Raw genomic sequence first — 16876 nt, forward strand, 5'->3', positions numbered from 1 at the left:
CTGGAATTACTCGGCGTTGCAGTATTAGGGAAAAGTCTGTAGCGGAATATAGTAACGCCCCCGTAGTGCCATTCACACCTCACCTGCGTTCCTACGTTCCTGCGGGGACCACTCGGTGGAAGGGTGGCGGCCAACATCGTGCTCTTCGACTTTTTTTTAAACTAAGGGTATACCCTAGACGCCTCTAAGGACGCTCCAGGACACTCCAAGGATACTAGGGTGTCGTAACGGCGGACACCACCCTGGCGCTACGTTCCCTATCCGACGTGTGCTGCGGGAACACGAAGCCAGCGCTAAGATGGCTAAGGACAGAGCCTCCTTGCGAATGCTGCGAAGGACGCAGCCGGCACTGCTGCCCATGCCACGTCTCGTGATCGGCAAGCAGGTACCCAAAGTGGGCATGAGGGAGTCACGAGTTGCAGCAGTTGGAGCCGGCCGGTCAGGCCGATCAGATGTCCGGGTGCGCCGGTGCTATCTTGAGCTTCTTGAGACTTCCTTCGGAGGGTTCTGTCACATCCTTGGGCGGTTCTGCGTCAAACACTTCTCTGGTTCCGGGTCAAAGCGAATTATGCTTCACCCCGCTGGACCCAAAAATGCCTGACTCGGCCGTCCCCAGGGTCATTGCACTCCTCAGGGTGTAGAGGCGTGGAGACCCTGGGCCACAGACGAACTTGATAAGATTAGTGCCCTCCTCTCACTCGTCTCCACCACCGCGGCTAGTCACCATACGTCATGCGATGCGAGAGTGTATCGCATGATGTAGCCCGTGTCCCCCGCACGCGAGTTAAAGGGTACCAACAACAGCCACATGTATGCTGCGCTGGGAATCCGAACAAGAAGCAAAGGAACCGGTCCACGTTCCGGTCGTGGTCCGACAGAGTTTGACATGCCGGTTTACAAGCCAGGTAACCGGACCTCCGGACCTGCGACCGGACTTGCCCAATCCTTCCGTGGGCACTCAATTACGGCACCAAGAGATCGGGCAACACGCACCGGCCGCGCCGGCCGATCGGGGTCGAGGTTGAGGCACATGCGCACCCATGTCACGAGTCTCGGATGCTCGGATGCAGAAGCCTAGACTGGAACAGGTGAACGCCGCAACACCAGGACGCGCCAACGCGCTAGGATGCAGAGCGTCGGTGAGTCAGAGAAGAGTGCGGTGACCAACAAAGAGATCGGTGCACTGTACTCTCGACCCGCACATGCCCGCACACCTCTTCCTCCGAGCTCATGATAAGCACAGCGTGACTCACAGTGACTTGCTGTGCGGCGCACAGATCGCACAGAGCGAGCCGTAGTGAGCGATTACTGGAATCCAATCAGGCGTCACCCTGCGTGAGGCGGCGTTCTACACCTTCCACATTGGAACGCACATGGCAAGGCATGCAGGGCACGGAAATAGGGGTCGAGAGCCTGGACACACGCTCACTTGATCACTTGGCTCCGCAGATGTGCGCAGTGCAAGCTGGAAGGGCGAAGACACTGATCGCTGAGCCTGGCCACGAACGCCACACTCTGCACTAATACGCCAAGGCGGAGCAAGGCCGGGGCCGTCGGAGCTGGTTTGAGCACAGTTGCATGCGGGCAGACGCCTGCGGCAAGAATGACATGCACGGGGCGTTAGGCGTAGAGTCTTGAGGTTTGGCCTCTCGCTGTGGTCCTCAAGCGGGGCTTAGTGACCGGTGGCGAGCTAAGGCGGGCTCTTGGGTGCAAGTGTTGAGTATGAGCACGGCAAGGATCCTGTTTAGCTTCCTAGCTCAGCTCCCCTGTTGCCACTCTCAGGATGATAACTGGCTCGATGAGACCTCTGATGTTAGATATCGCCGTCCGCCTCAATAGTAAAACCGACAAACCAACGAGCGAAGATCGATAGCACAACGCACACAAAAGGACTCGCGTCTACAGGCAAGTCAAGTTAGTTCCGTGTTCAAAACGACGTGTCAGATCAACACAAGACTGCGAAGTTGTAAGAGAAGGTCTAGCCCCGTCGATCACTCGATCGCGCGTGACTTCAACCAGTGGTCCTGCGAGGAGCTCCTGCCGATCCGTCTATCGGATGTGACCGCCGGAGCCTACACCGTTCATGGCCGTCGCGATCCATCAACTCTCCAACATTCAAGCATCTGCAGCGAAGTCACTGTGAGAGCACGCTGCAATCGCAATCTGCTCCGCCATCTAAGCATGCATTCATCTGTCAGCCAACCTCGGCTTCCTCGGTGGTCATGAACAAGGCCAACCCACATGCTCACCAGCAGCCAGCCACATGAGCGGACCAGCCTCCATCTCAGATCTACCCCATTGATCAGACTGCGGATGGTCTCAATAGCGTCGCCACTTGTCATTAAGCCATTCAGAGCGACCATGCAAAAACAACCCGTATAAACAAACCACCTTCCCCCCCCCTTGTTCCATGCATCACAAACTTCCTTCATCTGCTCGTACATACGGTAGTCTGACAACAAGCTCGTCATGAACGCCATCACAACGTACCTCCAGAAATGGATCGAGGAGGAGCTTGAACATGTCCCCTACAAGCCCAGCGAGCTCTTCTCCTCCAACCATGACCACGCCGCCGCCTTCTGCGCCAAGATCCTTCCTCCATCACGCACAGAACACAACATCTTCGTTCGCAACAGACACAAGCCAATTGCACGTATCGCCCGCTCGTCAGAGAAGCCGTCTGGCTTCTTCGCCAGCCTCTCCCCGCCACCATACCTCTTCACCACGTTCTACTACACCACAAGCCAGGGAATGCGGACCTCATGCTCCCGCTCCGACCTCTGCCAAGCCTATGCCACCCTTCAGTCCGATCTCGACGACACGTATCGCCGCCTATCAGCCCTTCGGGACGTGTACGCCCTCCCCTTCGCCAGCGCCGTAGCGGGCCCAATGGTCCGGTTCGAGTCAACCTTTGGCTCGCGGGTACGAGAGCTCGAGAGGCGATGTGAGGCCATCATGGAGCGGGAAGAATGGGCCCTGGACCTGTTCGCGTCGTACCTTGCCCATCTGCAGCATTTGGAGACGTACGGTACCCTGCCCCAGCAATGGAGGGAGTATCTGGGTCTCGACGCTGAAATGGTCCGCCTCCCGCATGCGAGGGAGAGTATCTGGCTCATGGACGGGATGGATGACTATGTCTTCCGGGCGGCCAGGCTTATCAACACGTCCAGTCTGCCCCCAGAGGTGCGCAGATTGCACCGGGATCTGAGGCAGGTTGCGCAGGAGATGATGGCGCAGAAGGGTTACGCTGCGTGCGTGATCGAAAGGCTCCTTCCCCCATCAAGCGAGAAGAGGCGGCCGCAGACTGTCGCTCCCCCAGCTTACGAGCCTCCCCCTCCGTACTCTCCGTAAAAGTATCCATGTATAATGACTGCATCCGATGACCCAAAGACGATAGTTCCCGCCAATGTAATCTCGTAAGTGACGTCAGAGATAAGATTGGCTTTGACGGGAATGTAAACAATCAACGCGCCCAGCATACCGCTGGTAACCCACTATCCTGTAGCCTACGGCGTCTGCACGACCGTCTGGTCCCACTACAACAGCAGATAGCTAATAGAGCGGAGCGAAAGGCACTCACTGAGGCCGAGTGTGAACGTGAAAAAGATGACCTCTGGCGGGGTCGAACCGCCGACCTTATGCGTAATCCACAAGTGTTAAGCATACGCTCTAACCAACTGAGCTAAGTGGCCCGAATCATGGACACGTGAGGGGCGCAGGGCGCCGGACCAGGGCGCAACGGCGGCGGGTGCGAGCGTGTGCAGCAGTCATACTTCAAGCTGGGCAAGAAGCTGCATGGAGGGAAGACAGGATGACACCTGAGCAGCGGGAAGAAGAGTACGTGGGGGACTGTGCTGTCGGCAGCTGTCACTCTGGGCAGGATGACGAAGTATGCGCCCTTGTACTCCGGGAATATGACATCGCCACCTCAAACCACCGTTGGGGACAGACAGGCAATGTCTGGGGGGCCGACCGCCTCTGCAGGCACGCCGTGCGACGCCGTGGAGACTCGGTAGTGCTTGAGTCGGACTGGCAGCGGAGGCGCCAATGGCGCCGGCACATACGGTAAGCTCTATCGAGGGCTCGCAGAAACGCGACGACTAGGGCATTGTCCAGCGCTTTCAACTTGGTGGTCGAGAAGCCGTGCCGGCAACGGCTCGTTCTCGGACTTGCCCTCTCTTCCCTCATATGTCCATGTCCTCCCCCCTCTCTCTTAGAGGTGAAGCGAAACGCCACTGTCGTGAGGGGGGGTGCTCAGGTATGCACGGCTGTTGCGATCACGGGACGGGACAGAGTGCTTATCTGAGCATGGTCAGCAATTTCGGAACCGAACGTGAAAGGCGAAGGTTAAGAGCGGCAGCAAGATGTGGGATCGGAAATGGGGAGAGAATGTCTCGACCGAGCCTGTGTGACAGGTGATCAGGCAGACAGTCATTGACGAGAGCAGCTGTCCTGCGGGCCGGGCGGGCCGTGATTAATGGCTCTCTGATCGCATCGCCCAGACGTCGGGTCCAGAGACCTGGGAAGCTCCAGACCCAGTCTGCCCTTCAAGTGGGCTCAGATGAAAACCCGGCAGGAGCTGCAGAATGACGACGGGGTGCGTGAGCATCGCGACTCCAGCGTCACAACACCGAGGGCTCGGGGCCGAGAGTCCAGAAAGCACCATGTTCTGTGGATTCGAACTTTGTGCAGAAGCAGTGTTACTGTTCCTGTTGCATGAGGGGTGGGCTGAACGGTGTCGCCTGTGGGGGAGTTGGGATTGGGGGATCTGCACCGCGAAGCGACAACGGAAGCGGGGTGAATATGATGTGAATCCGTCACCCCACAGTGCCTCTCTTGTCGCTTGGTTGCACCGTCAGCTGATCGATCGTCGTCGGAGTCGACTGACCTCGGCCTTCCCAGCGCAGCACAATCGGCGGCAGTGAGCTCATCCGGGCCGCACATATAAGAGGTCCCGCGGTCTAGCTCAGCGAGGACAGTGAACACCCACGGGGAACACCCACAGGATGCTCTCGACTCTCATCTACCTCACTGCGCTCGCGACGGCGGCCATGGCGCAAGAGCGCTGGCGCCACTTGCAGTGGAACCCAGATCCGCTGGCACCGTACACCAACTCGCGTGAATTCTGGTTCCCCTCCTACGAGGTCGGCAAGGTCCCAGTCACCCATGAGAACGGTGACAGGATCACCCTGTGAGTCTCCCGCGCCGACGTGGGGAGGTGTCTGAGTGTCTGTATGTCAGCATGCAGTGTCTGACAGCAGCGCTCCCGGAGTAGCCCTATACATGGGCTCGGCCCTCCGCTTCACCCCCGGCAAGAGCGGGCATCTGCTGACGGCTACGGGAAAGCCTGGCGAGAAGTGGTGCATCGATGCCGGTCTCGGTGAGTCACGACTGTGCTACGTCGTTGCGTCTTCGGGGATTGACCGACCTCCAGACCCGCACAATGGTGCAATCGTCAAGCTCTGGCAGTGCATCGACAACCACCCGCCCCAGGAGTGGATCGTGGCGAATGGCCAGGTCAAGCTTGCCGGCACCAACTTTTGCCTCGACGTCCCCGGAGGAGACGCCCGGGGGCGCCCCGATCTACAGATCTGGGAGTGCTCGTGCAATAAGAACCAGGCTTGGAGAGTCCGCTGCACGCTGCAGCCTGACATCGTGCCGGACTGCGCTGACTGATAGTGAAGCATGCACAGCCCCGTCCCTCTTTGGCTCATGGAAGAAGCAAGTATCAAGGATGGCAGGATCGGAAGCGGGAGCGGGAGCGCAAGCGTCTACCACCTTATGTGTTACTATGTACCAGTGTCGTTCGCCTCTCTACCGCAACGCTACCTCTTGCACGTCAAGCTTATCGCCGGTGCCCGGGTCCATGACTCAGACACAATCGATAAAAGTCCAACATGTTCTGTAGTTTTCTTACTCCTGATGCGTGCGAGCAATGTTGGGAGGGAGAGTGAAACGAGATCCAACTGTGCCACTTCTGTGCTACTTGATCGTTTGGTATCTGGTGATCGAACGGGCATGTTGCATTCTATTCTTCTCTTCTTACAATCTTCTCTCCAACCTCTTATCTCCTCAAGAGCGCAGATACTCTACGCTCTTGGGTCCCCACCTCACAGCAGCCTTGTAGGTCCACATCCCCGGCGCGTTTCCCTTCTGCAGTCCCTCGATCGCGTCCGCAAACTGCGGCCCCAGTCCCTCCGCCTTAACCTGCGACAGGGGATAGAGATAAGTCTTGAACGAGAAGACGAGCGCCTTGCTATCGGGCAGGCGCGTGAGGGTCTGGTGTTCGACGCGCAAATGCGCCTGGGAGACATCGACGCTGTCGGGGTCGACGTCCTCCTGGTCCTCGCCGACGATGTGGTTGCTGCCACTGTTGAACAGGACGCCGTCGACCTGCACGGCCCAGTTCATGCGCGTCACGGGCTTGCCGACCTGGACTTTGCCGAAGAAGCGCTCCATGCTGGGCCCGATGCGCTCGTAACTGGGCACCGGGGCGTGGATCGCGCCCAACCCTTTACCGAGCTTGGACGCTGGGTCAAAGCCGGAGGGGAAGCAGCACACGAACGCGACACACCGGTGCCCACTTGGTTCCTGCACGAGGAGGAAGAAGTCCTCCTCGACCGTCGTCGCGATGTTCTGCAGTGCCTCGAGGGGGTCGGGTGGAGAGAGGGGGAAGTACGCCCCGTTCAGCTTGTTGTGCAGCTGGTTGGCCTTTGTCGTGAAGATGTCCGGGTAGCGCGCGGGAAGATACGCGTACAGCGAGTTGTACAGGTCCATCACCGCCGCTTCGCCCCCGGGCACGACGCCGTGCACGCCCCGCCCCTTTTCGGACAGCAGGCGGCCGCGCAACGACAGGCGTGACGTGAAGTCGCTGTCGATCGTAATCCAGTCGCTCGGGGCGGCGTTCTTGAGCGCTGGAATTGGTCAGCATATACACACAGACATTTCGGGCCGGCTCGAACGCAAGTGAAAGCTCCGACTCACCCATGGTAATGTGGTAAATCGGCTTGAAGGGCCGGTGCTGTGCCGGTCCCCGCGCCCATCCGCCACTCATAGGCTCAATGGGCCCGAGACCAGTCTCGACGGCCCTCTTGTTCCCCCTTGCTGCGCTGTAATACTTGTATCCAGCATAACAAGCGAGCAGAAGTGCGACGAGGAAAAGCTCGGCGAGGATCGGCATTCTTCGCCTCGCTGCCGTTGGTGGTATCGGGGTGTCGGAGATGGCCGGGTGGCGAGATCGGAGCTTTGAGTTGCGATGGAGTAAGCCGGAGGTGGTGCGGGAGTGTAATGCTCGAAAGTGGGTAGTCAGTGAGGAGTGTGTCAGTGATGACGAGCAAGCGGGAAACGATGGAGAAGAGAGCAACGAGAGATCTTATGTATGTCTGGAGACGGAAAGGGTTCATGGAGTTCGCCGAGGCATGTAGGATTCGAGTCAGACGACTGGTTTATACGCACACGAGCAGGAGCGGAAATAACCATCTTCCTCTCGTGTCCTGCCTCCGAAGCTCTTGAGCCTGGAACTGAGGGAAGAGAAGAAAGAGGGTAACGATGGAGGGAGATTTGGAGATCAGCCGGGTCTGTCCCTTCACTACTCCTCCCTTCTTTTCGTCGTCACTACTCCCCTCACCTGACGTCGTTACGACGCCAGAAGGAATATAAAGGTGGGCACACGTCAGAATCCCTAGTGATCCGGCTGAACACCGATCGGACAAGACTTCTTCACCGCTTGGTGCTCTACGCTGGTTATCTTCGCCCTCATGTGCTTATCGCTGCCTGTCGAGATGCACTGATAGCATAGGAGGTACTGTGCTGCACCGGAATCCTCTCTACAGCAAGAGTTGTCCGACTTGACTTTTTGCAACGAGGCATCTGTCATTCAGGATAAGCCAATAGCCGCGGCAAACACTCGGCGTATCTTTCGTCCAGCTTCCGCTATCTCCACTCCCTCTCATCACCGCCCCGACTCCCTCCGTGCTGTTGGCCGGATGCGTGTACGATTAATGCATTGAAAGACATGCGGGAATATATAAAGCCGGTAAAATGAAAAACACGCGGAAGTGCGGGTTTGCCCTACTCGCGAGCGAGAGCGAGCGACGTCCTCTCGTGACACGAGGGGAGATGACGCAGCGAGTAGGCAGGTGAGAGGGTAAGCGGCCAGCGGCGCGCTTAGTGGCACGCAATGAACTGCGCAACGGGGACGTAGTCTGCATGTCAGCGATACTCTGGCAAGAGGGATGGGGGGACGAGCCTCAGCCTGGGACCAGATCGTTTCCACAGAACTGCAGTACAGTCTCCGGTAGCATTTCGTCGTCCTTGGCTCGTTTGATGCTTGCACTGGCCCAGCTGGGCCCAGCTGGGCCCAACAGCGACGACGGCGCATCAGAGGTCTGCGGCGTCGGGCCTTCGGCGGCCTTCGGCCCTCCCCCGCGAGGATACTTACACCAAAACGCAATCGCGATAAGCAGATACAGGAGCATGAGCACGACGCCTTCCATCCAGTTACTCCGTCCGTCGGCGAGCGTCTGGTTCACAATCAGGACCGAGAAGAAGAGCACGACGGCCTCGAACGGGTCGAACAGCATCGTCATCGGTTTCGAGATGCACCACGCGAGCAGCTGCACGACGGGGATCACAAACATGGCGACTTGGATAGAGGAACCGACCGCGACGGCGATGGAGAGGTCTAACGTTAGCGAGTGAGCGAGTGAGCGAACGCAGCGAGCAACTGGGTGCTTGGGGGCTTGAGATGTGGGGCGCCCCGTATCTTCGGCTGCAATGACTTACCAATCTTATCCTTGACCGACACCGAGACGGCGGTGAAGTGCTCAGCGGCATTGGAGACGATGGGGAGGAGGATGAGGCCGACAAACTCGGCCGAGAGCGAGGGGTTGCTCTCGACCAGTCCGTCAATGGCGCTGACCATGAACTCGGCCGTGACGCCGACAATGACGGCGGTGACAATCATCATGGCAATGGTGACGGGGAGGTTCATCTGGGGGATCTCCTCGTCGTCCGAGTCGGCCGAGCTCGAGGAGCTGCCCGAGGAGACGCGGTCGAGCGTCGTGCCATTAGGACCCGAGGTGGCGGTCGTCGTCGCTCCGGGCTCGACCTTGACGGCGGCGGTCTCGACGTCGGTCGGCGCCTTGCGCCTGGGGATGCGGATGCGGCGGCGCACGCGCTTAGCCTTGTTCTTCACGCGGCCTGGGACGGCGGACATCTCGGGCCCATAGGGCGTGGACAGAGACACCTCCTCGTCCTTATAGAGAGAGGCGTGGGTCCACATCTGTCATCAGCGCATAGATACTTAGCATTACGCACCTGGAAGATGAGACTGGAGCAGTAGATGACCAGCAGGATGACGGCGACACCGTGCGACATGGAGAGGATGTCCTTCTGCTCGACCTCCTGCGTGAGGCGTGCGTCGCCGTTCTGGGTGTTGCTCGAGTTGATGGAGAAGTGGAACGCGGAGGGGATGAGCACCGCAATGACCGAAACAAGCAGCAGCGAGGCGTTCAGCTGGCCCACCGTGCCCTTGACCGTCTGTTCCGAGTACTTGATGCCGCCCGCGAAGAAGCACATGCCAAGCACGAGCAGCAGATTCGAAAGAATAGAGCCAATGAGCGACGACTGCGTCACGGCAATCTCGCACTTGATCAGCGCAATGATGGCGACAATGAGCTCGACGGCGTTGCCGAGCGTGGCGTTGATGAGGCCGCCGAGCGTCTGGCCGACGCGCATCGCGACCTCCTCGGTCGAGAAACCCAGCAGACCAGCCAGGGGAATGATGGCGATGAAGTTGACGCAGAACACGGCCGTGTCAGAGATCGACTTGTTACCCCCCGACTTGACAAAGTGCAGCGCCCAGCCGACCGGGATGAAGACGAGGAGCACGTTACTGCTGTCAGCACGGAATAGCGGTAAGTGGCGTCGGAATGATCGTCGATCACCTCGGTTCAAGCTGAGCCATTTGCCGTAGACGCAGTCTGATCATTCCGCGCGCGTCGTCAACGATCAACTGCGCGGCCTGCGTGACCGACAGACTGAAAGACGCATCTCGCAGTGCCTGCGGCACTGCTCGCACACACTCACATCCAGCTCGAGGTGAAGAACGCCCTGATACTCTGCCAGAACGTCGGCGCCGGCCCAACCTTGCGCTCAGGCGTGAAGAGGTCGGACACGACGCGCTGCACGGCAGGCATGTCCTCTGTATTCCTAGAAACGGGGTGCGTCCTTCGGCGGCGGGGGAGCTGGATCGGGCCGCTGTTCTCTCTAACTACAGGGGCCATGGGCTGGGTCGAGCTCCGGACTGGACGCTGTTGCGGCGAGAATTGCGCCGAGGGCGCCTGAGGCGGGGCGAGGTAGCCATTGTCGGTTTGGGGAGCGTTGATTGCGGGAGGAGGGGAGCCGGCGGGGATAGAGGCAAGAGGCGAGGAGGTGTGAGGGGTCGTGTTCGAGTAGGTGGCGTTGTCGAGGGGCGGGACGTCGGTGTCCTCTCCGACGTTGGGAGTGCTGAGCGGCGAGGCGCTGAAGGGGGCGCCGTACGACATGGCTGCAGCTGAAGCAGATCTGTGAGGTTAAGGAGAGACTGAAGTTGGAAAGAGAGGTCAGAGGCAAAAGGTAGTAGAGGGTAAATAATGGAGCGGGACGGAAGTTCGGCGAGGGGAGGGAGGGTGCAAGCTTTACGTAGTGCGAGCGAGCGAGCGTGCAGGCATATAAGGCATCTGACCCAGAATGACGGGTGGATCTGCGGGTAGAAACCAGTGGTGTGTGGTGCCAGACCTGCGGGAGGTCAGGACGGAGGGCATAGAGAGGGTGTAATAATAGCTCGGTCGCAATGCCAAGACCCTGCCGGATGGTCTGCGGTTGGTTCTGCGATTGCGATTCCCCTGGTGCTTTGCCTCGTCGTAAACAAATAATTCCTTTTAAATAGGACAAAGGGTCAACAGCAACTGTGCCTGAGCCGCCGATTGGTACTCCACTTTGGCCTTAACCCACTTGGGACAGCCTGGACTGCCAGACGTCACACACACACACACCACGCTGCTCACTCGATCTCCAAGCGAGACACTGCAGACCAATCAGTGACACACCTCCATGACGTCGCGCCCCTTCCAGACCCCCGCCAGCCTCGCACCTCAGATCCACACGATCCGCGCGATCACGTCCGTCTCCAGGTCCGACTAACCGGACATCGGCCGGCCACCTCTTCAAAACTAGACACATCTCGGATGCATAACGCATGCTTCTCCTATCGTCACAGTGCTTGACTCCGCGAGCGTAGATCGGCGACACACCTTCCTTGCTATCCACAGACTCGTCCCGCAGGAGCCAACTACGACGGCGCGTCCAGCATAATGTCCATCTGATCGTCAGCTGAAATGCAACCATTGCGGAGCTGCCTCGCTGCCAACTTTCCAGCAGTCACTCACGTAGGAGTTGTAGTCCATCGTCGCGCGCCCAGTACCGTTCGGGTCAAAGTTGCGGAACGCCTCGGTGTAGTGCTTGACCGTGACACACGCCATGAGGAAGCGGTCAAAGCTGATGCCCGTGTTCTGGTTCCCTCCAGCCTTGGGCGGGGGCGCAAAGCGCTTCTCCAGCTTGCGCACCATGTCGCTCGGCAGGCTGAACCCAAAGCCCTCGAGAGCGTCGTGCAGCTCACGACGGTCAATCAGTCCAGACTGGTCCTGGTCAAAGCGACCAAAGATGCCGTGCCAGTCCTGGATGTAGCGATACAGTCCCTCAAACTCCATGAAGTTGATAGATCCAGAGCGGTCGGTATCGAAGATGCTCATGAGCTGGAGTGTCAGCTAGACGCACGATGGCCAGAGTAGCTGTGCTGAACAGAGAGGCTCAACCAGGTAACGGCACTCACCATCTTAACACAGTCTTCTCTCGCCTCCATAGTGGCGTCCTTCTCCAGCAAGCGCTGCAGGTCATACGAGCTCAGCTGACCAGTGCGCGACGAGTCGAACTGAGTGAAGCTGTTGTCAGCGGGATCTAACATGAGACACGAACAGTGCACGAAGCTCCGCCTCCTCGTTCGTGAACTGGGGCTGCTGCTGCTGCTGCCGGGGAGGGGGCGCCTGCTGCTGTTGCTGCTGCTGGGGAGGGATGCTCTGCTGCGAGGTGCGGTGGTTCAGGTGCGGCGACTGCTGGTGCTGCTGGTACTGCTGCTGCAACTGTTGAGCAGCAGACGGCTGACCAGGAGGAGGCGACTGGTATCCGCCCTGGCCCTGATACGACGGCTGGCGACCTTGCTGGTGGTACTGCTGGGTCGGGCTCTGCTGCGGGTGATACTGCTGCTGCTGCTGTTGCTGCTGGGGAGGCTGCTGCTGGTACATCTCCTGCTGTCGGGGAGGAGGGCCGTGGCCAGAGTATTGGCGCTGGGGCGGAGGGCGCTGCTGGGGGTGGCCGCCAGCGTACTGGGGCGGCTGTCCTTGCTGATACATCTGCTGGGGAGGCGGCCTGGCCGAGTACTGCTGCTGTCTGGGGGGAAGCTGGTTCGCCTGGAGAGGCGGCTGTTGCGGCTGCTGAGCCTGCTGCTGGGCGATGGCCTCCTCGCGACGCTTGGCCTCTTCCTCTGCGCGCTTACGGGCGTAGCGCTCTTCGTAGCGACGGCGGGCCTCTTCACTGACGCTGCCGTACGGGGACGGGGTGGCCATGTAATTTGAGCGAGGGATGGGGTTGCGTTGAGTGGGAGGTTGAGGAGAAGAAGTGTCGCGCATTGCTCGATCGCCGATAGCGAAAGGAGAATCGCCTCCAGAGGGTCGACCAAGGTAGGCCATGTTGTTGGAACCGGTCAGCGGGGGCTAATGTTGACGACGACGGCCAAGGCGTGGAGGGCGCGTGAGGAGGAGGGGGTGTGAGGGATCAGGCGCTGAGTGAGGGTGAGGCGCGGGGGGGGGAGCCAAGCCACGGACCGTGGGCAGAATTGAGGATTGAGGAAAGCGAGGCTAGGCGCTGGCGGGGGCTCTGCGGGGAGAGGGGCGTGCGGGCGTCAGATTGCGGTGCGAGGGGGCTGCTCGGGCGGATAGCGTGTATTGTCGTGCGATCAGGCCGGAAGAAGGATGGACGGATGATGGAGAGGGTGAGGATGAAAGGATAGAAGGAAGGGTGGAGATGTGCAGATGGACGCGAAGGTGTCGATACCGAGGGGCTTCGGGCTATGAGGGGCTACGCGGTGCCGGGGGGGAGGAGGGCAGGCCCAACCCAGGGACGGAGGGTGCACGCCGGGGGGATCGGGGGGAGGTACGCGACAACGACGACACGGGGGCGTGGGTGAGGAGGGCGAGGGATGCACGCGTATGATTCTCTCGCTGCTGCGGTGTGTCTGAGTGACTGACATGGCCCGTCCCTCGACGCTCGCGATCCTCCCTGGACGCCCTAGACATCGTCTCCGTCAGCGTTAGACCCAGACCCGTGCTGTCATGAACTCCCCCGGCGATGCCGGTTCCTCACCGCCTCCACCGGCCCGGGATGGCACCACCCATTGACGCCAAGGTCAGGGTCCTTGGCCGAGGCTGACGCTAGGCATGCTGGGCAGACATCCCGCAGAAGAGGCGGGCTACTGGATACAAATAGGCACCCAACCTATCCGCAGGCCTGCTACTTCCTCACCATTCACCGACAGCCACACGTGGCGGCACGCCTAAGCTGCCGGATGGAGAAGGGACTGGGTGAATCGGTGACGGCCCGTTGCAGTGCATACGGCGCGGACGCGCTGGGTGGTGGAACCACTATCGACGCAGCATTTGTCTCAGGGCTGCCCCGATCTTAGAGCGCGCGCCACGACGCTCAGCGCTGCGTCCACTCTGTTGACACCCATTGCATCACCTTTAACCCCCGACTACCTACTTCTCCTCCTCCCTTCTACAATCTCCTCTTCGACTCTCTGCAGTCGTTCCCACTTATCTCCTATAGACACCATGGCCACCGTGAGTTACCCGCACATGCACTCACAAGCACATCCCATCCCATCGCAGCGCTGACAGTGCACAGGCTCAGACTGCTGACCCCCTCTCGGGACACCCCGGTCACCTGTGAGTTTCCAACTTTCCCGCGGCTAGGTTCGCGAGATGCGGCAAGAGCAAGACGCCGATGTCGGCTCCGCAACCCAAGCTTCTTGCCTCGCACCCATACCCACGGGCACACATGCTGACGTCCCAGCGACGCCGCTCAGGAGGCTGCCCTCAAGCAGTTCCGCGAGGAGCTCATTGCCGAGGGCCTCTACCCCACCGACCTCGATGCCGCCATCGCCGCGGTCGGCTACAACCGCTACGACGACCAGACGCTGCTCCGCTTCCTCCGTGCGCGCAAGTTCGACATTCCCAAGGCCAAGCTGATGTGGGCCGAGAACGAGAAGTGGCGCAAGTCGTTCGGCGCCGATGACCTCGCCAAGTGAGTGCTGCGCCGATCGCCAACTGTGCCGCGTGTCCACTGCGGTGCCGTGCGCGCGTGTTAGAGCTCCCGATGTCCCGACAGCAAGCTGACCCACAGGAACGGCTTTGACTACAAGGAGGCCAAGGAGGTCGACAAGTACTACCCCCAGTTCTACCACAAGACGGACAAGGACGGAAGGCCCGTCTACATTGAGCAGCTCGGCAAGCTGGACGTGAACGCGCTGTACAAGATTACGACGCAGGACCGCATGCTGCAGCACCTCGTGTACGAGTACGAGACGTTCCTTTCTCAGCGTCTGCCTGCCTGCTCTAAGGTCTCGGGCAAGCTCGTTGAGACCTCGTGCACGATCCTCGACCTGCACAACGCCGGTATTTCGACCTTCTACAAGGTCAAGGACTACGTGTCTGCCGCCTCCTCGATCGGCCAGAACAACTACCCCGAGACGATGGGCAACATGTTCATCATCAACGCGCCGTACCTGTTCTCGACCGTGTGGTCGCTCGTCAAGCCCTGGCTTGACCCGGCGACGCAGGCCAAGATCCACATCCTTGGCAAGAACTACCAGAAGGAGCTCCTCGAGTACATTCCCGCCGAGAACCTCCCCGCCAACCTCGGCGGCAAGTGCAACTGTGCCGGCGGGTGCTCGCTCTCCAACGCCGGACCCTGGAACGTCGTCGCCCAGGAGGGCGCTGTCCCCGCCACGGCTTAACTTTCTCTCCTCTCAAGTATAATGTAGACATGAGCATGTGACTTGTACGATCCCCGCCCTTGACCATCTCACATAAAATGCATGCTGTTATTAATCCGAGCGCTCTGTTCTAAATGTCCTTGTCTTCGTGGCTGGCTGTCGGTTGTTGATGCCCCATCTCGGTGAAATCGTGGGGGCAGGTCGGTGTGACGTCGTTCACCCACGGTCGAGCTGTTCCTCGTTCCTGTTATCCTCTCCCGTCGCCGAGTGGCACTCACTCCTGCCGCGCACGTTTCTTGCCAACCCTCCTCTTCCCAACGCTGAGGGCCGGATCAAACTCCCCATCCTCATACGTATTATACCTGATCCCCCACATGGCCCCGGCCCGTCTGCGTCCCTTCTCCTTCTCATACAGTCCACAGGGATTACAGAGCACCATGCGCCTGGTGCCAGGCAAGCTCCCCATGCGCCAAGTGACGTTCTTCCGGTTGGCCTGCTCAAGGTGACACTCGCCACACACGCGGCGCACGGCAATGTCGTCCCCGTACGGCGCACGCCGGTCGTCCGTGTACCATATCTCGCTCCCCGCATGCCTCAGGCCCGCCGAGGAGGCGGCAATAATGTCCGAGAGAGGAGTGAGGGGTTTCTGCGGCGGAGGACCTTTCAGCACTCGGCCGGAGAGGCGGCCGAGGTCGTACGAGGCGGAGGAGCGGGGGAGAGGAGTAGAGCTGGTGGAGGGGTACGACACGGCTCTGCGCTTGGTGGGAGGAGGACGGGTGGGGTCAGTTTGCAGACTGACGGCACGCTTCGTGGCCCTGTTCGCTGCGCGGGCGCGGGGCGGGGAGCGGGAGCGCGGGGACGAGCCGGGTGTCCAGTCTGAGTCCGAGTCCGAGCCGAGAGATCGCTTGCGGCTCCGCTCGAACGCCTCGCGTCTGTGGCCACTTCCATCGCCCTTCGTGCCCTTCGCGTCGTCGTGATCGAAGCGGCTGTCGAAACGCGCCTCACGCGCCTCACGCGCCTCACGCGCCTCACGCTCCTCAAACCGGCTGTGGCCGTGGCACTCGCCGACCCACCCCGACCGCACCGGGCTCATCATCCCCGCATACCTGAACCCGGGCCCGAGCCGATGCGGCGAGACACAGTCCACCTGCCCCCCTCCCGGCCGCTGGGGACTCAGCATTTCTCCCCGGAAACGTCCCTCGACGCCAGCTGTAGCGGGGTAGAGCGTGTAGTCGCTCCTCAGGCTGAGCGTGGAGGATGCAGAGGGGGGTTCGGCCCACCCGGGCAGATCGCGGGGATGGATCGTGCCGTTTACAATGTAGGCGAGGCCCGGCTGGGGTGCCTGTGGGGGATGGGTTGGGTAGATCGAGGACGGGAGGCGGTGGTAGGTAGGTTCGAACGGCGGTCCCAAGACCAGAGGCGCGCCGAGGCCGCCCAACGCACCCAGACCGCCCGTGAGGGTGTCGAGCGAGTCACACTCGACCCCCAGACCATCGGTGCTGCCCATTTGGTACGACCCTGCCACCGCGGCACCCGTGGCACTCGAGCTCCGCCCTCCCTCAGAGGCTCCGTGACTGGAATTCAGGACCTCGTCTGAGAGAGGGGGGTTGGACTCGGCGCGATGAGCCGGATAGGTCGAGAGATGCGGCGACCGCGCAAAGAGGGAGTAGTCACCGGGGTTGGTCGAGAAGCTGGAACTCCCCGTCAGAGGCGGAGGCAGCTGCCTGTCGTCCCAGAAGAGGACGGCGTTGAGCCCGGTACTGCCGCCGCTGCCACTCAGACTCTCTG

General features: G+C 60.4%; 5 protein-coding genes and 1 non-coding gene across 6 annotated transcripts; 3 read left to right on the plus strand and 3 right to left on the minus strand.

Moving 5' to 3' along the window:
* Positions 1-2469: 2469 nt before the first annotated feature.
* On the plus strand, positions 2470-3351 carry A1Q1_06544 (uncharacterized protein; the record flags this gene model as incomplete). Its single annotated transcript, XM_014321658.1, has 1 exon — positions 2470-3351. One exon carries the CDS (start codon positions 2470-2472, stop codon positions 3349-3351), a length of 882 nt encoding a protein of 293 aa, XP_014177133.1.
* Positions 3352-3607: 256 nt separating this feature from the next.
* Positions 3608-3692, minus strand: A1Q1_t445. Its single transcript has one exon. It is a non-coding gene; the product is annotated as a tRNA-Val (tRNA).
* Positions 3693-5006: 1314 nt separating this feature from the next.
* A1Q1_06545 (carbohydrate-binding module family 13 protein/putative endo-1,3-beta-glucanase) lies at positions 5007-5676 on the plus strand (the record flags this gene model as incomplete). Its single annotated transcript, XM_014321659.1, has 3 exons — positions 5007-5191; positions 5259-5380; positions 5435-5676. The coding sequence occupies 3 exons, from the start codon at positions 5007-5009 to the stop codon at positions 5674-5676; spliced, it is 549 nt and encodes a 182-aa protein (XP_014177134.1).
* A 396-nt stretch (positions 5677-6072) lies between these two features.
* Positions 6073-7180, minus strand: A1Q1_06546 (uncharacterized protein; the record flags this gene model as incomplete). Its single annotated transcript, XM_014321660.1, has 2 exons — positions 6073-6914; positions 6985-7180. The coding sequence occupies 2 exons, from the start codon at positions 7178-7180 to the stop codon at positions 6073-6075; spliced, it is 1038 nt and encodes a 345-aa protein (XP_014177135.1).
* Positions 7181-8249: 1069 nt separating this feature from the next.
* Positions 8250-12785, minus strand: A1Q1_06547 (calcium ion transporter; the record flags this gene model as incomplete). Its single annotated transcript, XM_014321661.1, has 9 exons — positions 8250-8683; positions 8785-9256; positions 9319-9898; positions 9948-10040; positions 10090-10566; positions 11186-11373; positions 11430-11795; positions 11873-11997; positions 12203-12785. The coding sequence occupies 9 exons, from the start codon at positions 12783-12785 to the stop codon at positions 8250-8252; spliced, it is 3318 nt and encodes a 1105-aa protein (XP_014177136.1).
* A 1140-nt stretch (positions 12786-13925) lies between these two features.
* A1Q1_06548 (putative Sec14 protein) lies at positions 13926-15109 on the plus strand (the record flags this gene model as incomplete). The annotated part of the gene is made up of 4 exons (XM_014321662.1): positions 13926-13934; positions 13999-14039; positions 14167-14397; positions 14482-15109. 4 exons carry the CDS (start codon positions 13926-13928, stop codon positions 15107-15109), a joined length of 909 nt encoding a protein of 302 aa, XP_014177137.1.
* Positions 15110-16876: the final 1767 nt, after the last annotated feature.

This window comes from Trichosporon asahii, assembly GCF_000293215.1.
Source record: "Trichosporon asahii var. asahii CBS 2479 unplaced genomic scaffold scaffold00075, whole genome shotgun sequence".
Classification (NCBI taxonomy): Eukaryota; Fungi; Basidiomycota; class Tremellomycetes; order Trichosporonales; family Trichosporonaceae; genus Trichosporon; species Trichosporon asahii.